This window comes from Hyposmocoma kahamanoa, unplaced genomic scaffold, assembly GCF_003589595.1.
Source record: "Hyposmocoma kahamanoa isolate Upper Pololo Valley unplaced genomic scaffold, ASM358959v1 66, whole genome shotgun sequence".
In the NCBI taxonomy this organism is placed as follows: Eukaryota; Metazoa; Arthropoda; class Insecta; order Lepidoptera; family Cosmopterigidae; genus Hyposmocoma; species Hyposmocoma kahamanoa.
In genome coordinates, this window is record NW_020653854.1 from 21,026,407 (window position 1) to 21,048,747 (window position 22,341).

Below are 22,341 nucleotides of genomic sequence, written 5' to 3' on the forward strand. Positions count from 1 at the left end.
TATGCCAACGGTAAATCCAGAATTTGTTATTTCTTTTTAAATTTGAAACTACGACCAATCAATGTCAAGATTTTGTAGTGTTTCAAATTAAGAATGTTCGACTTTTGGCGACATCGGTTCTGATAGTAATCGGGGCTTTAAAAAAAACAATGGAAGTGTCCATTGTTTTTTTTCTTCCGTGGCATTAACAGAGTATTAATCTTATATCTAAATTGTTATGGTAAACTTTTGATTTCATTACGAAAAAAGGAGAGAGAAAAATGTCAAACTAAACATTAGAAGGATGGTAATGCAATGCTATCGTCAATTTCCGTAAAAACACGAACAACTCCGATTGCTTGATGTTTTAGGAAATAGTACTGTATAATACAGTCGACGCCTTTATGAACTAAGATTGCGAGGGCTGGTTAATAGCTCAATCATTGACTTAACTGTCGGCATGGAATTAAATTCCTCACCTAATAAACTCCATATCAAAAGCTTACGTCACCGTTTTGCATGTCGGCCGATAATATACAATGTGTTGATAATAAAAATTGTTTATTGAAAATTTTACCTTCATTTATACAGCGTACAAATTACTTTTTATTTAACTGCCTCTGTGGCACGCTGAGGTCTCGGGTTCGATTCCCTGGCCGGAAGAAATCTTTATATGACCTACAGTTATTTCTCTCGTGATTTTGGGTGTAAGTTATGGTTATTCATGTGTGTGTCCATGGCATCCGGTGTACAGGGTTTCCCTATGGCAGGGCTATGAATTTGTGCGTTTTAGATTTTAAAAAATTGACCATTTCTATAATGTTCTTGTCACAACCAACATATTAGCACCTAAAGTTTTTTGTTACCTAAAAAAATGGCAATTACTCTGATTTTGCTTAACAATAAAACTGAAACTAAATAAGATATTAAAAAACCGATTAGAGCAGGTTGTAGATCTCGTGTCGCTGATCCCAGATATGTTAATAACTCAATTTAGCTAAAAATGTCTTTGCTTGTCTTTGATTGCGTTGGTTATGATCTTATGATAAGGAGGGCAGTATAGTGTCCTTATTGAACAACTTGCTTTTGCCCGTAACTCAGTAGCAGTAGAACTCCTTGTGAAAGAGTTCGTCCAGGGAAGTACTGCCACCTTACCTATTTCTGCCAACAAACAGTAATGTCAGCATTACTGTGTTCCGGTTTTGAAGGGTAAGGGTGCTGGTGAAATTACAGGCACGTGGGACTGGTCAACTTATGTCTCATGGTGACGGACACAGTGGCAGTGCCCCTCAGATCTTTGCGATTTAAAGCTCTGAATGGCATTGCAACTGTTGTGGATAGCTTACCATCAGGCGCACGACTTGTTCGTCCCGTCACTTAATATTATAAAAAAAGAAACATTTAAATAATATTGTACACTTTAACTGTTAGACTATAGAGCACAAACCAATGTAATATTTTAAAACTTTATGTAATTACCTGTAGTTATGCAATTAACGTCTTATTCTTACTGGGTAATAGTCCCCTGCAACAGTATGGAAAATGTAATGTACCCTGAGACAAAGATTAATTTTTAATTATGGTAGTTGGAAAATTACTCCTCTTTGCTGAATCACAGTATATTACAAACAAACTTATGGTAATGATACTGAAAAAGGCTAGGCTAGGTTTGCGGGTGTGGTCTGAGTATGTCGGGGTGCAGAGTTATGTATGTTGTGATAGCAAAAAGGGCCTAACTCAACATTATGCCGCAGTTCAGTTCAGACGATTCTGCCAGGTCCTAAGGTAAACTGGTAAAAAAAGTATCTCTCACCTCTTGCAGCGCCATTGCTTCGTATATTGTTACGTTTTCATAGTTCAGTCTAAAAATACGATCCATTATTTGTCACTTATTAGCATTTACCTGCGACTTTTTCCGTTTTTGTGCCTTTGTTAACAATGTTATAAAACTAGTTTAGTCCACAAAAAGCGACGTTAAACGGTGATAATTGTTAAATAGTCAAACAGAAGAATTTCGTCTACAAAAGTCAGTTTTTCCTTTGGTCTGTTAATAACAGTTAGACAATTCGCCATTTGGTATATATAATAAGGCCACATCTGCAAAGTGATAACTTTTCAGGAAAGAGGTTTAAATATATTCAGATGAAACTAGTCGATAACTTTCGCAAGTGTAAAACTTTATCTGTGGAACATATTATTAAACTAATTAAAAAGTCATCATTTTGCTCTATTTTCGTTCCTTAGTAATGTTTTGGTGCTTTAGCCAGTAAAAATAAGCCGAACCCAAACGAAAATTTCTCTTTCAAATCTGTTATTTATTCTTCCTCAGGTATTGCAACAAACCAATGACCATCGACACCGCGTCCTAGTCGCGGCAGCTAAAAACATCAAGAACTGGTTCGTCAAAGTGCGCAAGATCAAAGCCATTTATCATACACTCAACTTGTTTAACTTAGATGTTACGCAAAAGTGTCTTATCGCTGAGTGCTGGGTGCCTGCTCTTGATCTTGAGACTATTCAGCTGGCATTGAGGAGGGGAACGGTTAGTGATCTCTCCTTTATTGTTTGTTTTGATCAGTGCAAACTGGTCTTGTCGAACTTCTGTTGTATACCACGTTGCGTCATGTGTCAGCTTACACTGGACTTGTATGGTTGAGTACTATGTAAGAAATAGAAAACAGTTATTGGTCTGTTTTCAAAACAAAACTGAGTGCGTACTTTCTATACTCTAGCCAAATTCGATATGGAATGTTTAATAACAAAAGTTGCTAGGCAACCAATGATAGCAGGTGTAAAGAACATTTTATTGTCAATGCTCATTATTTGCGCTAGATTATAGGAATACAAATAGTTAAGTAGGTAGTTGGGTTATGGAGAATTAACTCTTACCAATAAAATCATTATGAAGTTTACAAAGTACCTGTTGATTTATGAATAAAGTGATTAAGTTTTTGATACCTATTAATATTTACTGCTAGACAGTAAGTAATGGTGGAAAAGGAACAATATATTCATTTACGACATATCTCATCCAGCATCAATTTCCGATTCTATACTTGAATGACTACTTCAACAGGAATGTTTGCAATCTCTTCCTTCAAAAAAAATAAATCGTTGGGGATGACACAGTTTCGTAAATAATTAATAACTGGTTATTTTTACTAGTGATTTGAAACTTCTATTGAACAAAATTTATCAATAGCCTAATCAAATTTCAAGGAAAAATATTGAAATTGTGGTAATTGTAAAACAGTCTGAGATGAAAACTCTAACCCTAAAAGCATGTTTGTTGACATTAATTCTACATCGAATTTGGCTAGAGTATAGAGCGGTAAGCATGTGGCAATCTTGTATTACATAAAACTAAATGAGAAGAAAAATCCCTATTAACCAAAATTAATAATTTGTAGGAACGCAGCGGCAGCTCAGTACCACCGATCCTGAATCGAATGGAGACGTTAGAAGACCCCCCGACATACAACCGCACCAACAAGTTCACTAACGCCTTCCAAAACTTGATTTACGCGTACGGTGTTGCTACTTATCGGGAAGTCAATCCAGGTGAGTATCTTATACCTACTATGTGCTCTACTATAATTCAGTTACTATATTGCACGTTCAAAACAAAATAGTCATTAAACGAAAATCTCGCTTTTTCAAATTTAAACTTCTTTTCATACGACTTTAAACGCCAAAGTTGACTTTTTCTTTTAATGACAGTATTGGTTTCAACTTGTTATGGAGAGTTCGGGCAGCTTATACTAGTTTAAATTTATTCCACATTTTTTCACATTTGATTGCTGAACCACAGCACTTTTTGGCACCGCTTTAATAGACAATGAGTGTCTATTATAGCTAGCGTATGGAATGACATTTGTAACAAGACACGCCGACGAACCTGAAAATTGTCACAAACGTTTTATACCCAAATGTTTCGTCGTTTGTAACATTTTTCAGGTTTGTGGGTGGACCATATTTTGAAAGCTGTGCTATAGTGGTGAGGCTATAGATTTGTATACGTTAACGTGCATAAGTTAACAATAGTTGTTTATTTACAGCTCCATATACAATAATCACATTCCCGTTTCTATTCGCGGTGATGTTCGGTGATTTGGGCCACGGCGCCATCATGGCCGCGTTCGGATTCTGGATGTGCTACAAGGAGAAGCCGTTGCAGGCAAAGAAGATTGACAGCGAGGTACCATACTATACCGAGTAGTCCAGCAATCATTATTTTAAGACAAATTAGTTTAAGGTACAGGAAAATAAAATTTGAAAATCGCTTAAGTAAAAAAGTTTTTTCAAATGCAAACTAAAATTTATTATCCGACCGAATTACTTAGCACCTTATACAGATTAATTGTAAAATAGTAATGACCTCGCAGGACTATATTGCTAACATCGTAAACAACAACTTTTTTTGCGACTGCGGTCACATCGACTCCAACGACTTCTAACGACGAATGTATAAGGTATAAGCATATGCTCTGAGATTAACATAGATGCTAATAAATTATCCATTTCAACAGATCTGGAATATATTCTTCGGCGGGCGCTACATCATCCTCCTAATGGGTCTGTTTTCAATGTACACCGGTCTAATGTACAATGACATATTCTCAAAGAGCTTGAACATCTTCGGATCATCCTGGCGTCAGAACTATAACCAGTCAACGCTTGAAACGAACCGATTGTTGCAATTGAATCCTGATTCCTATGATTACATACAGAAACCTTATCCGTTTGGTATCGACCCTGTCTGGCAGGTGAGTCCAATTTTACTACTATGACTCGGCTGTATGGCTCATCTGTGGCAATGCAGACGCTTCGGTGGCAGAGCATGAATCAATGCATAGCGCCCTACTTTCTCAAACTCGTATGGATAGTATATACAAATTTTGCAGGCTGATTTCACGTCACATTTCCTTCATATTAATACACTGCTTTTACCTATTCTTAAAGTAATGCATCACTCTTTATAAGTTAACGAGTTTGAGAAAGTAAGGCATCGAAAAGGTAGATGCTGCGCGATAATGAGTTGTTTCTATTATTATATTCAATATTAAATCATGAAAAATATTAAAGGGTGGGGCCGGTGTGTGGCTGTCGGTAGTCATCGGTATATTACAAATAAGTCGGTCAATCTGTACAGCAATAGGCCTAACCTACTTCATTATTCCGCATATAAATTTATGTTCGATGCCATAATTTTAGTTTGGCACATAATAAGTAGCGAACTTCAGCACTCGTATCATTAACTAGCTTTATAAAATTTGAATTATCGGTTTCAGCTGGCAGAAGCGAACAAGATTATCTTCATGAATGCGTACAAGATGAAAATATCCATCATTATCGGCGTGTTCCACATGTTGTTCGGTGTTTCGCTTTCGCTTTGGAACTACATGTGAGTCCTCTATCTTCTCGCAGTCCAAGAGATGTCTGGGCCCATATCCATTAAATTATAATCCACTCTGATTAAAAGTCAACACCAACAACAAAAAAGAATCGGAAAATCACTCAATGCGAAATGATCCTAGGTTTCGAAGCGTGTGAGGTAGACCCCCAGACATGTGCTATTGTAAGATGTTTCGATACCTCCAATGAACACTACGCCAACTAAATTTTTGGACCAGTTCTGTTTTTATTTTGTTTCTTTTTTTTTCACAAAATCTGTTTTTTGTTTTTTTCGAATTTTGTTTTTTGTTTCTTTATTTTTTTTCACAAAATTCGTGGAGCATAGTATTAGTAAATAAATATGGATGTTTACAAAAATAACAGAAAATTACCAAAAAAATAAAGTTGGCGTAATGTTCATTGCAGGTATCGATTTAAACTCTCAAAACACAACACGGGAGAGAAAATTTAATTAAAATATCTCTAATAATAATAATTGAATGACGCTTATTTTATTTTATTTAGATTTTTTTTAATCAAGAGAAGTTTAGTCAATCGTGTCTGGGATCTCATAGTTCACTACCGGTATCTTCGGTATTATCAATTAAAAAAAAAACAAATTTAATTCGTATTTTTCGATTATTAATGCCGAATTACTTGAAAACTTCTATTTTGGGTCTCACTACCCAGTATTTTACCACAACACAAAGTCATAATTATATCTTTCCATTACTAGGTACTTCAAGAAGCGCATCAGCATCTACGTTGAGTTCATTCCTCAAATCTTGTTCCTGGTTCTTCTCTTCTTCTACATGGTGTTGCTTATGTTCATCAAGTGGACCACGTACGGATCCAGCGGACCTGATCATTTCGGCAGTCAGGAACCCGGTAAGTTTATATTATTTTAAGCCTATAATTAATTGCAAAGCAAAAAGTACAGCATTGGAGGGAACGAAGAGCCAGGCCAATAACTACCATAACTTACAGATTTATGACCTAAAACTCGACAAATATTTATTAGGCTCTGGGCTGTATCATAATGATACATAAGTGGGGACCGCTGTACCCACTTATGTATCATTATGAACCCATAGATGCCCTCTGCCCTTGGAACGAAAAAAGACGCAACTAACATTTTTATTGAAATTAATTTATACAGAATTATTTGTCAAATACTTTATAGAAACCGTGGTAGCCTAATGGTTTAAACTATCGTCTCTCAAGTAGAGGGTGCAAATCCTGGCTTGCACCTCTTAAGTTTTTCCGAATTTATGTGCGAAATTTAATTTGGAATTTACTATGAGCTTTTCGGTGAAGGAAAACGTTGTGAGGATACCTGTTAAGCTTTCCTATAAGTTATTACCAAATACAGATAGTACCACAAAAACTTCAGTTTTATTTTTGGTAAATTTATTGTGTTTTGTAAAAAGTCATGGAACAAAAGTCGTCGTTTAAGATGTCAATAATGTATTTTTTTAATTTTATTTATTTATTTGTATTCAGGAACAAAGACCCATAAATACATACCTTATAGACTAACGTACATAAAAATACAATAAAAACACTAATGACTAATTATTATTTACACGTATTGTCTGCGACGGGTTACGCTACGTGGATGTCCGATAGCCGGCCTCGGAAACAGTTTAAATATAGTCCTGCAAGACTGTTAGTATTTTACAAACAATCCTGTATAGTTCGGTTACAATAATTACTCTGTAAATAACACTTAACTATACATTTAAATAGGGTATGCTCTTTATATGCAAAAAAATTTTTTTATATATTTTTCAACTAAGTTAGACTATATATGTATATACATGGCAGACGTTTGCCTAAACCCTCCTTTAGAAGAGAATTGTGCAAAGCAGTGTGACAATTAAAAATAAATAAAATGTATTTATTTCATGAATAATGATGGTTTAAAAAACGATACAATTCCCATTTTAAAGATCACATTTACACCTAAATGTTGGAACAAATATGAACACCAGAAATAATCAGCATCAACCGTAACGCCTGTAGTGGTGGCTTGGAATTTTGTATTTTGTTTTGTTCGTCTTTCTTGTTGTATTAATTTTGCATTAATGAGTCTTATACACCGAGTATATAACCAGAAATAAAGACGAAACATGGGCCATCCTAACCTGGCAACTCATCAGGCAAATGGGCCTTATATCACTTTTAAATATCAACTGTCGTTTGCATTGAAATCACAAATTAGAAAGCTGGAATAGTACAGCGCCAACAACTGACCTGTGTGTACGTCTCCGTATATACCAACAATATTCTGTATTTATTGTAATATAGTTAACACCTCTAATTATGGGGGGCTGTTCCATTTGGTGCTGTGGGAAAAACAGCAAAACATCTAATTACAAAAGAAACGGAATCACATTTCATCTGTAATTAAATATTAAATATGTAATTTTTCAATTTTCGTCGATTATAGCAAAGCTCAAACTGGTTGATTCGAAGTGAAAGAATTGACGACACCCGTCAATTGTTTCGAATTCGGGCCGGCCAATCGGAGCGTAGTTGTTATCGTAATGATTCGACAGAATAGTTTTCAAACAAATTACATTTAATTCAAATGACATTTCGTCTCTATTTCTGGGTATATACTCGATCCTCTTATATTACCATAGTCAAACAAACTAGGGCATGTAACTATTTTAAAAATGTGTTTCGTTAAACAGAAATTGTAAAAACGAGCGGGTATTGCGCACCATCGATTCTGATCACGTTCATCAACATGATGCTGTTCAAAACGGACCCGAACACGCGACCTCAGTGCGACGTCGCCATGTTCGGCGGGCAGATGGTTATACAGAAGGTGAGCTGTGTACATAAAACTCAACTCCCAACATCGCTAGATAGGAGAGATAGATAAATACAATCTCTGTTACACAACAACACATGACAATAAAATAAATTCAAACAGAAGTGAAAGTTGACCAAAAAATTGTATATTAATTGAACGTATCACGGAGAGTGTTCCATTTAATTGGCAATTGCACATTTTTTCAATGTGCCCTTTATAATTATTTTTTTTATAATATTACGTGACGGGGCGGACAAGTCGTGGGCCTAAAGTAAACTACACGCCTGTTCATAACAGTTGCAATGGCATTCAGAGGTTTAAATCGCAAAGATCTGAGGGGCTCTGCCACTGCGCCCGTCACCATGAGACATAAGTTGAAAAGTCCCATGTGCCTGTAATTTCACCAGCACCCTTACTCTTCAAAATCGGAGCACAGTAATGCTGACATTACTGCCTGGAGGCAGAGATAGGCAAGGTGGCAGTACTTCTCTGGACGAGCTCTTTCACAAGGAGTTCTACTGCCGCGTCAATTTGTCCTTGTAGACCATTGACTTACAATTATATGGACATCGGGTTCGCGCTAAAAAGTGTCCGAACTTATAGGGCGTTAAAATCGTATACAGAGTATTCACGCTTTAGTCTTCGTTTGTTCGACTGACAGCGAAGCAAGCAAAATTAGACAGTACTGCGATGACATTACAGTTTAAATTCAACGTTTTAGCTTTTTCATATTCCTTTACATGTCACTACGTTTAAATAGGTTGACTTGGGACATTTTTTTCGTGATTTTTGTATAGACCCGTCGTCCATTTATTTGTAAGTCAATGTTGTAGACCCATATTTTGTCATCATAATTCATATTTTTCAAAAGCCAATGTCATCCATCAAAAGTGCTTTTATCACACAAAAGTCATAAAAATTATATGAACTTCATGAAAGAAATTAAGTACAAATGAAATTTCGCAAATTCCGTTAGTAGCATTTTTAAACCTCTCTACTGAAAAGTTGTAATTTTACAAATGTGGCCTTATTACACCAAGGGTGTGATTTAAGGCCTGTAAAATTAGAATAATAATAAATAGGAAAAGTATAAATAAATATTAGACAACATCACATGCGTTGCTCTGATTACAAAGTAAGTAACTAAAGCACTTGTGTCATCGGAAATTGTGAAATCGGAAACAACGACGGTACCACAAACACTCAGACCCGAGACAATATAGAAAAGTTAGTTTTCTACATTGACCTAGCTGAGGATCGAACCCGGGACCTCAGATGTGGCGACACCATGAAAACCGGTGTGCAAGCCGCTCCACCACGGAGTTCGTGAAGTCAATAATACTGATATGGGTGCATTGCTTGCAGGTTTGTGCGACCTTGAAGGTTAAATATATGTGGCCTTTTTACACGAAGGTTGCGAAATAGGGTTAGGTAATATTTACAATGCCCTGATAGACTCAAAAAGGTCACTAATATTTTAATTCAAAGCAAAACCGATTCTTACAAAACTCACAGATGTCTTCTCATAATAACTAATATAGTTTTATTAGAATACATGAATTCATTTATCGTGAAAGCTTGAAATTACACATTTACTTTATTGTTAATTTGTCCTGTCATCTTTTGTAGGCGGAGAAGAACCGATTTATCGGTTTTGAGAAGCATTTGTAGTATTTTACCACGATTCGTCGTCAAATAAATACCGTTTAACTAATAGCGTGTGTTGTTTTAGATTTTCGTAATTTTGGCTCTTTGCTGCGTGCCGGTGATGCTGTTCATGAAGCCGTACTATATCATGAAGGAGCAGAAGAAACGCGCTGTAAGCACACATTATTTTTTTATTTTCATAACATTGACTTTTGGGAATCGATGTACATGTTTCTTAATGTTCCATGCTTTCTTATTGATAAAAAGTTGGAGGTAAGTAAAGGTGCCTACAGATTTGATCGATTTTTTGACGATCAACTCGTGTCAGTTGCAAAACATACGATATCGGTCGTCATAAAGTCAAGCGAATCTGTTTACACCTTAGCAAATTGAGTTCTAATATAACTATAATATAAATTTAGAATAGATATATATTGTTAATAAACGAGATCAGTTGAATATTAAATATTCGAAATGCTCTCTGCCAATATTACAACGTAACTTTTTTGCTTTATTAAATCCGATTCTGTAGAATCTTTTATCTGAGAAGAAAAATACTATTGATGTTTGAAAAACTTTATAGAACTGAAATATAAAAATGTGTAATTGATTGCGAACAGACACAAGGGCACCAGACGATTGAGGGCGCGGCGGAGAACGGCGCGGCGGGCGGCGCGGTCGTGCCGGCGCAGGCGCCCCACGACGAGGACATCACCGAGGTCTTCATCCACCAGGTATGTGGCAGTAGAAGTATTACATGGGCGCTGGTACATTATCTATTAACGAATATACGGACTCTATTGTTAATTATATATAGTTAGTTGAACTATCACTTGCTCAATAGTTTATTGCATTCCCAAAAATTTACAATATAGCACACACATACACACAGAGAGGGCAAAATTTAACAAATAAAATCTTCAAAAACCTTACAAGAAACAAAATACAATTTATACAAAAAGCTATTATAAACTACTGTAATACTATATTATTATAGTGAAAGATTAATAAATATCTATATATGCTATTAACAAAGAAAATAAAATTAATAACAATAACAAAATATTGCGGTCGCATCTATGCCTAGTATACTTATACTTGTATGACATACAAGTTTAAAAGAAAAGTAAAGTTAAGTTTAGTTGACCTAAATACACAGTGTACATTAATTATTTTAATAGGAACATATTTGTTTATAGTTTAAATATTCGCTTACATTGTAGTAACTTTTACTTACTAAAATTTTTTTCAAATATGATGATTGCTTAAACAATGCTGAAAAACATTTTGACTTAACCCGTTCATCAGTGAAGGTTCTTTAATTCTTTTAAGTCCCCATCCTGCTTTGGGCTAGCACAAATATTTGTATGGTCTGTTATTCTCTCTTTAGCCTCTGCCAGATGCGACGAACATATGGCTTAATAAACGAGACAAATCCGACACTACACAAGATAATTAATACTCTACCATCTGACGACACGGTTAACTTTTGTAAGATCAAAAAGATACTTCGTCGGTGTTTAGAACAAAAGGCGAAAGCACCTTTTCGAGAAATTTTTCACGGGATCATGTTATAGGTTTTAGCGACTGTTTCAAAATAATTGCGTCCTGTTTTAAAATCCAATTTTGGTTTTAATGAAGTTTAAGGTTTAAAATTGAATTTAAAACAGGACATAAATATTTTAAAATAGCCGTGTAAAATTAAAACATTTTTATAAAACAACAAACCCTAAAAATTTTTGGAAATGCCCTTTCGCCCTTTCTACAGAACACTAACGACAATATATTTTTGTCTTGCCCGACTTTCGAATTATAACCATTTGTCAGTTGAGTAACAATTTTTATTGTAGGTTCTCGTTTATGATCTATTTAAATCTTACAGGCAATCCACACGATCGAGTACGTGTTGGGTAGCATTTCCCACACAGCGTCGTATCTGCGCCTTTGGGCGTTGTCGCTGGCGCATGCGCAGCTCGCTGAAGTCGCGTGGAACATGCTGCTCAGGAAAGGTATACAATTGTCGTTTGTGTACACTTGATTGAAATACGTTTTCCATAATTCCGTTCTTTTCACAGTTTACTTACGTCTTTTAGTGACAGATCTGATAATTAACTTACATCCTATAAGTTATCCATCTACTGATGTATACAATAAGTTACAAAATCGTGTATACGTATATTATTTACCCCTTCGACTTATATTTTCTTAGAATTGTAAGTAATTAGTGAATGAGTAAAAGTGTATGTATAGTCCGTCTTTTTTAAAGACGGAGTGAAATGACGTTTGTAGGCTTGCCAGTTATCTTAGAATTTTAAATAGTTATGTAGTTAAGAATATGTTGTAATATGTTTAAGTTTTTGTAAAAGTATTAAATAAATTAAAAAAAAAAAAAAAAGTTATCGATAGTTTTATCTATAGATTGTAAAAAAGAAGACAAAATTTTGCCAAAAATTACTGAATTGTGAATGTTACGGCGTTCTAATAATTACTAATTACGTTATTGCTTTCTTTATACTTATTTTGACAGTTGGTCTACTAGTATCGAGATCAATTTTTATTCATATACATACAGATTTTTTACAAGAATAGCCGGATTTGATTATCTATATTGAATTAAAATTAAAAACTTCAAAATATTTTTCCTTTTTGTATTTTTAAAACATAGTTGTAAATACAGTGTATGTATAACATTGACTTACAATTATATGGACGTCGGGTCCGCGCTAAAAAGTGTCCGCACTTGTAAGGCGCTAAAATCGTATACAGAGCGCCAAACTCCGCTTTAGTCTTCATTTGTTCTACTGACAGCGCGATACTGCGATTACATTACAATTTAAATTTCGAATAGGTTGACTTGGGACATTTTTTTCGTGGTTTTTGTATTAGACCCGTCGTCCATTTATTTGTAAGTCAATGATGTATAAACTTAATTATATTATATGTATAAAAAATTGACAATTTAAAAGAAGTTGTGCGCAATAACTGGATAAATAATGGGTCGAGGATGATTCAAATGAAACAAGTTCGGCTATATATTTCATTACTGTGGCCAATATTCAGTCGATAGTCGATAGAATATTTATCGACTGCAATCACTAGCTGCTCGCAAGCGGGCAAGATTTTTCCGCAGTAAACTGACATTTTACTCTGTCTTCAAAAAAGACTGACTATAAGTGCTGAAAAAATTGATTTTAATTTACAAAGGGTGTATGTATAAAGCCATGTACTGTGGATTGTCTATTCATTTTACTTATGAATGAATTTTTTTTTTTTTATTATCGTTTCACATAACAACGGTTGACTAATTAGGTTGGCTAATTTTTTCAATCAACTTGCTATTGAATATCGTCAGAAACTTGAAATTATCGCGTGTACATCGCGAAATAACTGGTTACGTGAACTGTCACTCCTCCCGTACCGCACAGCTACCTCAGGAACCGACTCTGTGATGCGGTAGGCTTGTACTTTACATGGTTTTATATTCGCTTCAGGTTTGAAGTCAATGGGCTACGAGGGCGGCATCATCTTATACGTAGTGTTTGCGGGGTGGGCCGCCATCTCCGTCGCCATCCTAGTGTTGATGGAGGGTCTCTCCGCCTTCCTTCACACTCTTCGTTTGCACTGGTATGTTGTTTATAAACACCATAAATCACATAATCTAGTAACTCCTACACCCGTTTCAAAAGTGGCACGAAGTTGACCACGATCCTCAGATATGGGGGAACGACCAGAGAGAGAGAGTGTAACTCCTATAGGTAGATTATGGGGCGCACGAAGTGAAGCTACTCGTCCAATCATGTCAAAATCAAATAGGCTAATGCTTACATACGTAAATCGTACAATACATAGAGTTACTCCCTCCTCAACTTTGACAGAGGCGACTTGTTTGCTATGGATATCTAAACTAATTTACAAAACCCATTAGTTAGAGAAATGGTGTATAATGCGCCCTGTTATTAACTTTGAAAGTAGTAAAGTTCTCGGAACTGATTACTCCAGTGTGATCATTACATACATAAAACATGAGTCTTTCTTCAGGGTGGAGTTCCAGAGCAAATTCTACCAAGGTGAGGGCTACCTCTTCCAACCTTTCTCGTTCGAAGTGATCCTTGACTCCGCGGGCACCGGAGAAGAGTAATTTCTACAATGAACTTCCACAATGTCATCATTCGTTATACTGCAATATGGGCGCCAAATTTGTAAAAGTGGCGCCCAACCCGGGACTTGTATAAATTTCATTCAAAAATATATTAACCCCAGAAAATCGACTCGTTTATTAATACATACTTCTAATTTTTGTCCTATTTATGACATTTTGATGACGTAGTGTGGGAGCGAGATGTAACAAATATTGTAGTACCATAGAAGGTTTAATAATCGCAAAAAGTAACAACCTTAATTAGTAAGTGTATGCAAGCTGTATTCGTTATAATAATAAGAATTACTATTTATGAATTTTCAATGTGTCTCGAAGTGGCAGCTTTGCAATGGGCCTTTCACGAAGTTTAAAAGTATAGGTAGAATGTTCTTTAAGAATTCCAACTTTATCTTGTAGTAAGTCTTATCTCGATTTTATAGCTTAAACGTTTGTTGTAAATTTCCTTTCTTTCAAGGGTACGCGGGCGAAATTTTATATTTTGTTAGAAGAAACCTTTTTTTTATTTAATCAGTTTTTTGTAAGAGGTAATAAATGTGTGAATTATAATTTGTTTTGTATTCTTACTGAACCCGATGTACTTAAATTATTTTTATAAATCGCATTGTATGTCCCAGGCTCTCTCTAATTGTTATTAACAGTAAACGAGTACGTGTTAGAAGTGAATACATAATATAATTATCATTCCAGTAGATGTTGAAGAAATAATCAATGCGCTTAAAAGTAGTATGCATGTAGTATTCCTATGTGGTTATGAATAAATAAACGTTTCATTCGAGCATAGAAATTTTTGTTTTATTTGTAACTTATATCTGAAACCGCGTGCCTTTTATTCCAGCGTGACTATGATTGAGTTTTTGAAATTTGACTAGCCAGAAAACAGCTACTATTTAGTCGGTTCTAGTCGCAAAAAACTAGATTTAGTCGGTCCGCCGTTTAAAAGTTATAGCGTATTTTACTGTCTACGTTGGAATAAGCTTATTCCAGCGGCACCGTTTCTCCATCTCGAGAACTTCAACACCTAGCTTAGATCTCTACAGCCCTACGGCTACATCGACATAAAGCGCGAAATACAGCTATTTTTGTAAAGAGAATAGAAATATCACGCGCTTCTATGTCGCTCTCGCACAACTCGCGCCTGTCGTGCTAGCCCTACTGATTACACTAAAAAAGTCGTGATTTAGTCGGTTCTAGGCATTGACTTAAGTCAATGGTTCTAGGCGTAAAAAACTAGATTTAGTCGTTACGCCGTTTTGAAGTTGGTGTTTTACTGTCCACGTTGGAATAAGCTTATTCCCGGCACCATTTTTAAATCTCGAGAACCACAGCTCCTTAGATCTGACTGCACCCAGAAAAAGTTGTGAATTGGTAGGTTCTAGTCGCGAAATTTAATATCCAATATCTTCTAAAGAAAGCAGCGACTAATTCTAAAATTTCGACGACGACGAACGTATTTTGTAGTTAAAATTTGAGGGTGGGAGGAGTGGAGGAGGCGAAGGAGGTTTGGCACGAGCGTAGCAAATGGAGGTCCATAGTCTCTGCCTACCCCGGTGGTTTTTTATTAGAAAATAAAAATCCGTACCATATTTGAAATCCAGATTTGGAAAACTGATTTCTCATTGATTCCAGGTAATCCGGATTTTTTCGGAAATGATTTCAATAGGTTCGCGATTTACTTGAAAACGTTTTGGTATAATATTAATCAAATTTTAATCTAATCTTCGATAGGTAATAGAAATCAGTCTTCTTCATTTTTTACCAGTATTCGTTGTAATGTAATTTTTTTGTTATTTGTGTATTTAGTTCAGGCTCATGACCCATAATGTTCGTGTAATTGTGGGGGGGTACGAAAGGAGCCTACGCATCTTACGTCGATTAGCAAATGCTTTCACCACAATGGCAAGCATTATAATGTATGACATCAATACAATAAGAAGCTAATATTCAAAATATAAGAGTTAAGATAAAAGAAAGATATTTCACAGATTTATTTTACGACCTCCCTTACACAAAATTTGATTTTATGTAATACAATGTGAGTGAAATAATCTTGGTTAAGAATCTCAAAGTTTCTTAACCAAGCTTATAAACACCAGCTTATAATGTAGAAAATGTAAAATACTTTTAATCGTATTCTGCGCCAATAGTAATGCTTATGTCTCCAGGCAGCACATTCGTCTTGTGGTACCATCGATTTGTGTCCACCACCACTGCAACAACGAAAATAATAATATTACACGGCCATAATAATATTAGGCTCGCTTCTTTTATTCCAGCGTGATCATGCTCGGGTTTTCAAATTAAAAATATTCTTATATTATAGTTGCCATTTAGTCGGTTGTAGTCGCAATAAACAAGATTTAGTCGGTCCATTGTTCAAATGATTACAGATAAAAAATAAGCATGGTACCGCCGGAACCTAGTGACCGCCATGAAGGAAAAGTAATAATAATAAGCTTATTCAATCGTGGATAGTAAAACATTTTTCTAATTTAGCGTGACTGTCACGCAGAGGTCCCAGGTTCGATTCCCGGGCCAGGAGAAATATTTGTATGGTCTACATTTATTTCTCTCGTGAGTTTGGGTGTAATTTGTGGTTGTCTATGTGCGTCCATGGCACTCGCGACACAGGGTTTCCTTAGTGCGGGGCTAGGTTGATGTGTGTGCGTTATTATTATATTATTTAATTTCAAAATGGCGTAACGCCTAATTCTCCGGCAGAGAGTCGCGCAATCAACAGCCCATGAGGATGCCTCGTGGAGAGGCAAAACACGTGTCGGATATATTTTTGGTGGTAGTGTCTGTGACAGTAGTTGTGCTTGTGTTATTTATTTTATTAATTTAATGCAGAGGGAGAGTGGGAAAATTAACTGCATGAAAAAATATTCAACACAAGGCAGCCGCCTTAAAAATAGCCATTTTGCACGATTTAACTTTCATTGGGTTCGCGGAGTACCAAATTAATTTACTTACATACCACACCCCGGACACTCCATACAACGGTCGAAAATTATTTACCACTACTACTACATACAGCAAGGCGCTATCTGCACACGCGCGAATGTGTGAAGTGACAGGGTTCCCCATCACTTGCTCGTACTATTTACGTTACATGGTCAGAGCGGCAACATAGCGAAAATTCTAACGCGAATCTGTTACCTATAATTATGTTATATAATCCTAATAATTATACATGTTCATTACGTATTTATATCGATATAATATTATATTTTTTATTAATTCACTAACTAGAATAATATTGAAGATTTATTTAAAAAATATACTACTTTGGACTACGTAATATTTATCGGCAATACAAATTGAAAATTCTAGAACCGTTGTCTAGCTCACGAAGTTATGGCGTCTTATTATATTGATATAATAAATCTATATTATACCTATATTACTCTGCACTAAAGAAAACAATAACTGAATGAGTCTCAGACATTTTTTATTTACTTCGTTTCATCTTCAAAAAACAACAGAAACTCCTCTCTTTATCCCGTTTAGATGATTATAAACAGCCGTACACTACACAATTCACGACTATTATGAATAGTAACATAAAATCTCGCCGACAGCCTTGTACTCGTTCAGTCAATGTGACCGTCAATGTATGGGGCGTAGTGCGGTATCTAAAGTTAGGGAGGGGCGGAGAGTGTCCGTTCTCATTACTTATTTGTTCTCTGTCCATACTTCCCTCCAAATCTAGTTTTTTATAACTAGAACTGATTAAATCACTACTTTATTTAGTGCCATCAGGTGCACCATCCGAGCCCCCCCGTAAGACGTACCTACTAATCATATTCCCTGTAGATACAGGATCACAAGCACGTCAAGCTTAACACTTAAAATTTAAATCTAACTCCATGCCGATTACGATAAGAACGTCCAAAGTACAAAGTGTCAGGCTTGACGTGCACTTGACTGGCGTCTGGCGTACGTCTGGCGCAACCTGAATAACAATCAGCGAAAACCTTACGCCGTTTGGTAAGCCTTTCACCACGATGACAAACATGACCATGACATACTTCTGGGCTGCAAGTCTATACCATCGATAAGAAGAAGAAGTGCCATTAGATCTAAATTTTTGTGCTAAGGTTCTCGGGACTGAGGACACCTAAGCTTATTTCAGCGTGGAGAGTAAAAACTGTTAATAACGTTTGAACGGCAGACCGACTACATCTAGTTTTTTGTAACTAGAACTGATTAAATGACTGATTTTTTTTACACTCGTAGCCCCGCACTAGGGAAACCCTGTGTCGCGGGTGCAATGGACACATGCATAGAACACTACAAATTACACCCAAAGTCACGAGAGAAATAAATGTATATAGATTTTAAGACTTTCGTGGTTATTCACTAAATGATTATCACTAGTATCAGGTTTCTTACCACGGTATGACCGTATGCCGTCCAGTCAACCCGTGACCATGGAGCGTGCAACCGTTCCGAAATATCGGGAAAATAAAAACAAGTCATACTGAGTGATAACATCATTTAGAAATAAATGTAAGCCGTACAAATATTTCACCCGAGAATGGAACCTCTGAATGGCAGACCAGCGTGGCAACCGTTCAGCCACCGAGGCAGTTATTTTGTACCCGACTAGTCCAATTTCAAAAATTTGATCATGGTCACACAGGGACACAATAAGAAACGCCATAGACTCAAAGTAGTGTGTCAATTGTCACACATTGTAATCTACGCAAATTAACTAATTTGTTAATTAACCTACAGTAACAGATAAATTTCACCACCTCATCATTCCTTTTTTTAACATTACGGATGCCCATGCCGGAGACTGTGTTTTGCAGCATAAACTTACGAATTTCTCCCGGAGCGACGGTGAAGCTAATCCAGTTGCATTGGTAGAGGCATTCTGGGGGTGGAGCCAGCTGCCACTGTTTGTGTCCACGAATCTGCGCTTGCCAAGACATGTGACGTACCGAGTCCACCTATAGAATACAAATACCTTACTGATTACGGAAATATTGTGAATTTGTACTTGAGCCCAAAAAAAATGTAGAGTATTCCCGGTTGCTGGAATGCTCGAACATTCGCGAGCTGTCACGCGCCTGCGCCTTGAGGCTTTAGTATTTCATCGACGTTTGACGTCACACTGCCTACGTCGGCCGCTACGGAATTCTCGCGAACGCGCTAGCATTCTGGAGTATGCGTGAGAATTCTGCGGAAGACGCCTGACGTGATTTTTGGTTCCTTTCTAGTTTGTACGTTACACAATCGACCCTAAAGTTCATTATACTATGTATAATGTTATAAAAATTCGCTTCTAGCCTACTATGCCTACTAGAGAGCGCCAGGGTATTGATTGCACCCGGGCTGCAAGGGCTAGCGCTCGTACTGATAAACTTACAGAAACTACACTTACGTGCATATGCGCGCCTTGTCCAGGTCCTCCCATAAAGATCCAATCCACCATATCGCTTTCCGCAGTCTTAGGCAGAAAATAGGGCCTATTATAATAAGCCCTTAGCTTCCTTGTCTCATCGTCATAGCAGGTACTCCATCCAACATACCAAGGGTGTCCAGACAGGTTGGCCCTTTTGTCGTCCATTGAAAATACTTCACGTAACGAGTTTAGTCCGGATTTATACGCGAAATAAAAGCAATCGTTGATTTGTTTACCCATCTTTTCATTGCGATAGAATTCGGCAAAGAATTTGAAATCGAATTCCTGTAAAATGGTTATAGTTTTTCACGAGATGTTGTAACAAATATGTGAGCTTTTATATCCATTGCTTTTTCTGTCTTCAAAATAGGTATTTAGGTATCAATGTCAATAGACTCTCCCCTACCTCGTTCCTAGATCGCTTCTAAATAGCCCGCTAGAAAGAGTAGGTACTAGTATATTGAAAGTTAAAAGTGAAATGGTCATTGCTATAAAAAATGCATATTTATGGCTTCTTAACAGGCTTTGATTTATAGGTCTGCAAACTCACATTAACAGCCTTCCATCCTGCTGTAGCGTCAGTAACTATGATAGGCTTTGCTTTATACGCGTACTCTTCTTCGAAGGTCTGTGATGATATGTTCGAAACACGCACCACATCTTCTATTCCGATACACACTGAACAATCTTCCGGAGGACGGAAAAGGGATTTCGCTTCTGATGGAAGTTCGAGGAGGCATGACTGAAAAAAATTAGGTACTTAATATGATGGTCGATACAGTATCAATAGCAACAATGGAAGCAAAACAACTGAAAACATTTACTCAGTAAATCAGGAAAATCACTCAATAAAAGTATGTAATGCGATTCTTGGTTATCTGAGAAGTGGTAATTTAGCAACACTTAATCGTTTTGAGGACACTCAGGGTCGTATTCCAGAACTCTACTCAATGCTCAAGTCGGGACTTGAGTATGATTTAAAGCACTGAAAATCATACTCAAGTCCTTGCCATTAGGGTCCTATTTCCAGTGCTTGAAATCATACTCAAGTCTGCGCAAGTCCTGACTTGAGCATTGAGTAGAGTTCTGGAATACGACCCTCAATATTTTACTGTTAAAGAAATTCCAACTCAACGTAAATCAATAATAATTTCTATTCTACATACCTTTTCCTGTATCTCATTGTATTTCCACCACAAACCAGAAATGAAGCACAGAAGAATAATTAAGAACAACGCTTTGAAATGCGTTTTATCTTTTAGAAAATTCACATCAAGGTACCTACTTTTTATTTTACTTTTATTCGGAACTTTTATTTGAGAAATATACGAATTTTCGAGTTTTAAAGTTTCGATTTTGTTTAAAATTTTGATAATTTTAAGTTCCGCTGTTTTATATTTTTTGTCGTAAACCTTTGCTGTGTACTTCATTGTTGCGTTCTCGCCCATGTTCTGTTATAGAGTGAGGGAGATTGGACTCTTCAGCGATTTTTATAAGCCTTCGTGATGCAGAGCTTTGAACGAGAGATATGTGACGTGAGAGAGTCGGAGATATAAAAAAGGTCTTGCTCATTTTATAATAACAAAACTAAATCTTGTAGATTGATAGATCTCGATTTACAGACCGAAGACAAAACTACACTTTAAAAATGTGCTCGTGGCAGTTGGGATTCGTTTATAATCAATTACTGTTAATAAATATTTAGCTACTTACTTATTAATATAAGCTGTACAAGTTCAGTTGATATATTTTAACCGAATTCAAAAAAGGTCCTCAATTCGACTGTATGTTTTTGTGTAATGTTACGCGATTATTGTGATACGCGATCATTTGTGAACTGATTTTGATGATTCTTTTTGTAGGAAAGAGGGTACCTCAGCATTGGTCTCATTTTTTATAACATCAAGTGACGGGACGAACAAGTCGTGCGCGTGATGGTAAGCTACACGCCAGTCCATAACAGTTACAGTGCGACTCAGAGCTTTAAATTGCAACGATCTGAGGGGCACTGTCACTGCGCCCGTCACCCTGAGACATAAGTTGACAAATCCCATATGCCTGTAATTTCACCAGTACCCTTACCCTTCAAAACCGGAACACAGTAATGCTGACATTGCTGCTTGGCGGCAGAAATAGGTAACGTGTCAGGACCACCCTGGACGAACTCTTTCACAAGGAGCTCTACTATTGCTACTAAGTGGTAAGCTAGGGCATGGCTCCGGTTTCTCGCACTTTCCGATAACGGATTTCAATAAATGTTAGGAAAGGGATGTAATTCCACGAAATTTTCAGGTCTCTTTTTTTTATAAAAAAGTTATAGTTATAACATTCGTATTTTGATTCCTCCCGCTAAGCTTTATCATTTGAAAGGGTCTCTTCTAAACATTTCGTATATCTGCAAAAGCTATAAAACCCGCGTAAAGGGTGCAATAGGTATGAAATTGGAATTCATTATCAGTGCGACACACCGCAACTGTGTCGCATGGCCATTACTTGCCTCGCCGCTTCAGCGGATAAAAGACATGGGCGCGGAATAAATGAGATCCATTTAGGCTTCTCGTGTTAAAACGCACTTAACTGTAGAGCGGGTACTTAAATAAAACGTAGATATCATTGTAATCTGTTTTACTAGTGTGCTAGAGCTTAGGGGACCATTCGTTCTTAAGTGGATAACTGTAAGGGCGCATTTATTCGATACGAATTTCATCGCGCTGACCCCGGTCGGACGCCACGGGGTGAGCGCGGTCGCCGAGCGGAGTCCACGGGGGCCGCCACGCGGTCGAAGAGCGGAATCTGCGTTGCTGCCGCGCAGCGACCGCGTGCGTCTACCTGTCATGGCAAAATACGCTCTAATTGTTCAGCTTTTACGTTTTTAAATGGGCGTCCCGGTCACGCGGGCGAGGCTGGCTTGAATTTGGTTTACGCGGC

General features: G+C 36.8%; 2 protein-coding genes across 8 annotated transcripts in view; one reads left to right on the forward strand and one right to left on the reverse strand.

The window, feature by feature from the left end:
- The window catches only part of LOC113232092 (V-type proton ATPase 116 kDa subunit a), a 42,245-nt gene extending 27,476 nt beyond the window's left edge, over positions 1–14,769 (forward strand). For 4 of the 7 annotated variants that reach the window (XM_026466720.1, XM_026466722.1, XM_026466723.1 and 1 more), the window contains 13 exons: positions 2,309–2,521; positions 3,390–3,540; positions 4,038–4,177; positions 4,509–4,745; positions 5,271–5,383; positions 6,110–6,261; positions 8,073–8,209; positions 9,930–10,016; positions 10,112–10,117; positions 10,465–10,578; positions 11,727–11,853; positions 13,336–13,468; positions 13,883–14,769. In XM_026466720.1, the coding sequence (XP_026322505.1) occupies positions 2,309–2,521; positions 3,390–3,540; positions 4,038–4,177; positions 4,509–4,745; positions 5,271–5,383; positions 6,110–6,261; positions 8,073–8,209; positions 9,930–10,016; positions 10,112–10,117; positions 10,465–10,578; positions 11,727–11,853; positions 13,336–13,468; positions 13,883–13,982 (1,710 nt within the window). In that variant the 3' untranslated portion in view covers positions 13,983–14,769. The remainder of the gene's footprint in view (positions 1–2,308; positions 2,522–3,389; positions 3,541–4,037; positions 4,178–4,508; positions 4,746–5,270; positions 5,384–6,109; positions 6,262–8,072; positions 8,210–9,929; positions 10,017–10,111; positions 10,118–10,464; positions 10,579–11,726; positions 11,854–13,335; positions 13,469–13,882) is intronic. The other 3 variants (XM_026466721.1, XM_026466725.1, XM_026466724.1) reach the window with 1 other exon arrangement.
- Positions 14,770–15,974: 1,205 nt separating this feature from the next.
- On the reverse strand, positions 15,975–20,861 carry LOC113232054 (bifunctional arginine demethylase and lysyl-hydroxylase JMJD6-B). The gene is made up of 5 exons (XM_026466679.1): positions 20,826–20,861; positions 19,964–20,155; positions 19,393–19,698; positions 18,829–18,958; positions 15,975–16,210 (listed from the first exon to the last, which is right to left on the reverse strand). The coding sequence occupies exons 1-5, from the start codon at positions 20,859–20,861 to the stop codon at positions 16,125–16,127; spliced, it is 750 nt and encodes a 249-aa protein (XP_026322464.1). The 3' UTR covers positions 15,975–16,124.
- Positions 20,862–22,341: the final 1,480 nt, after the last annotated feature.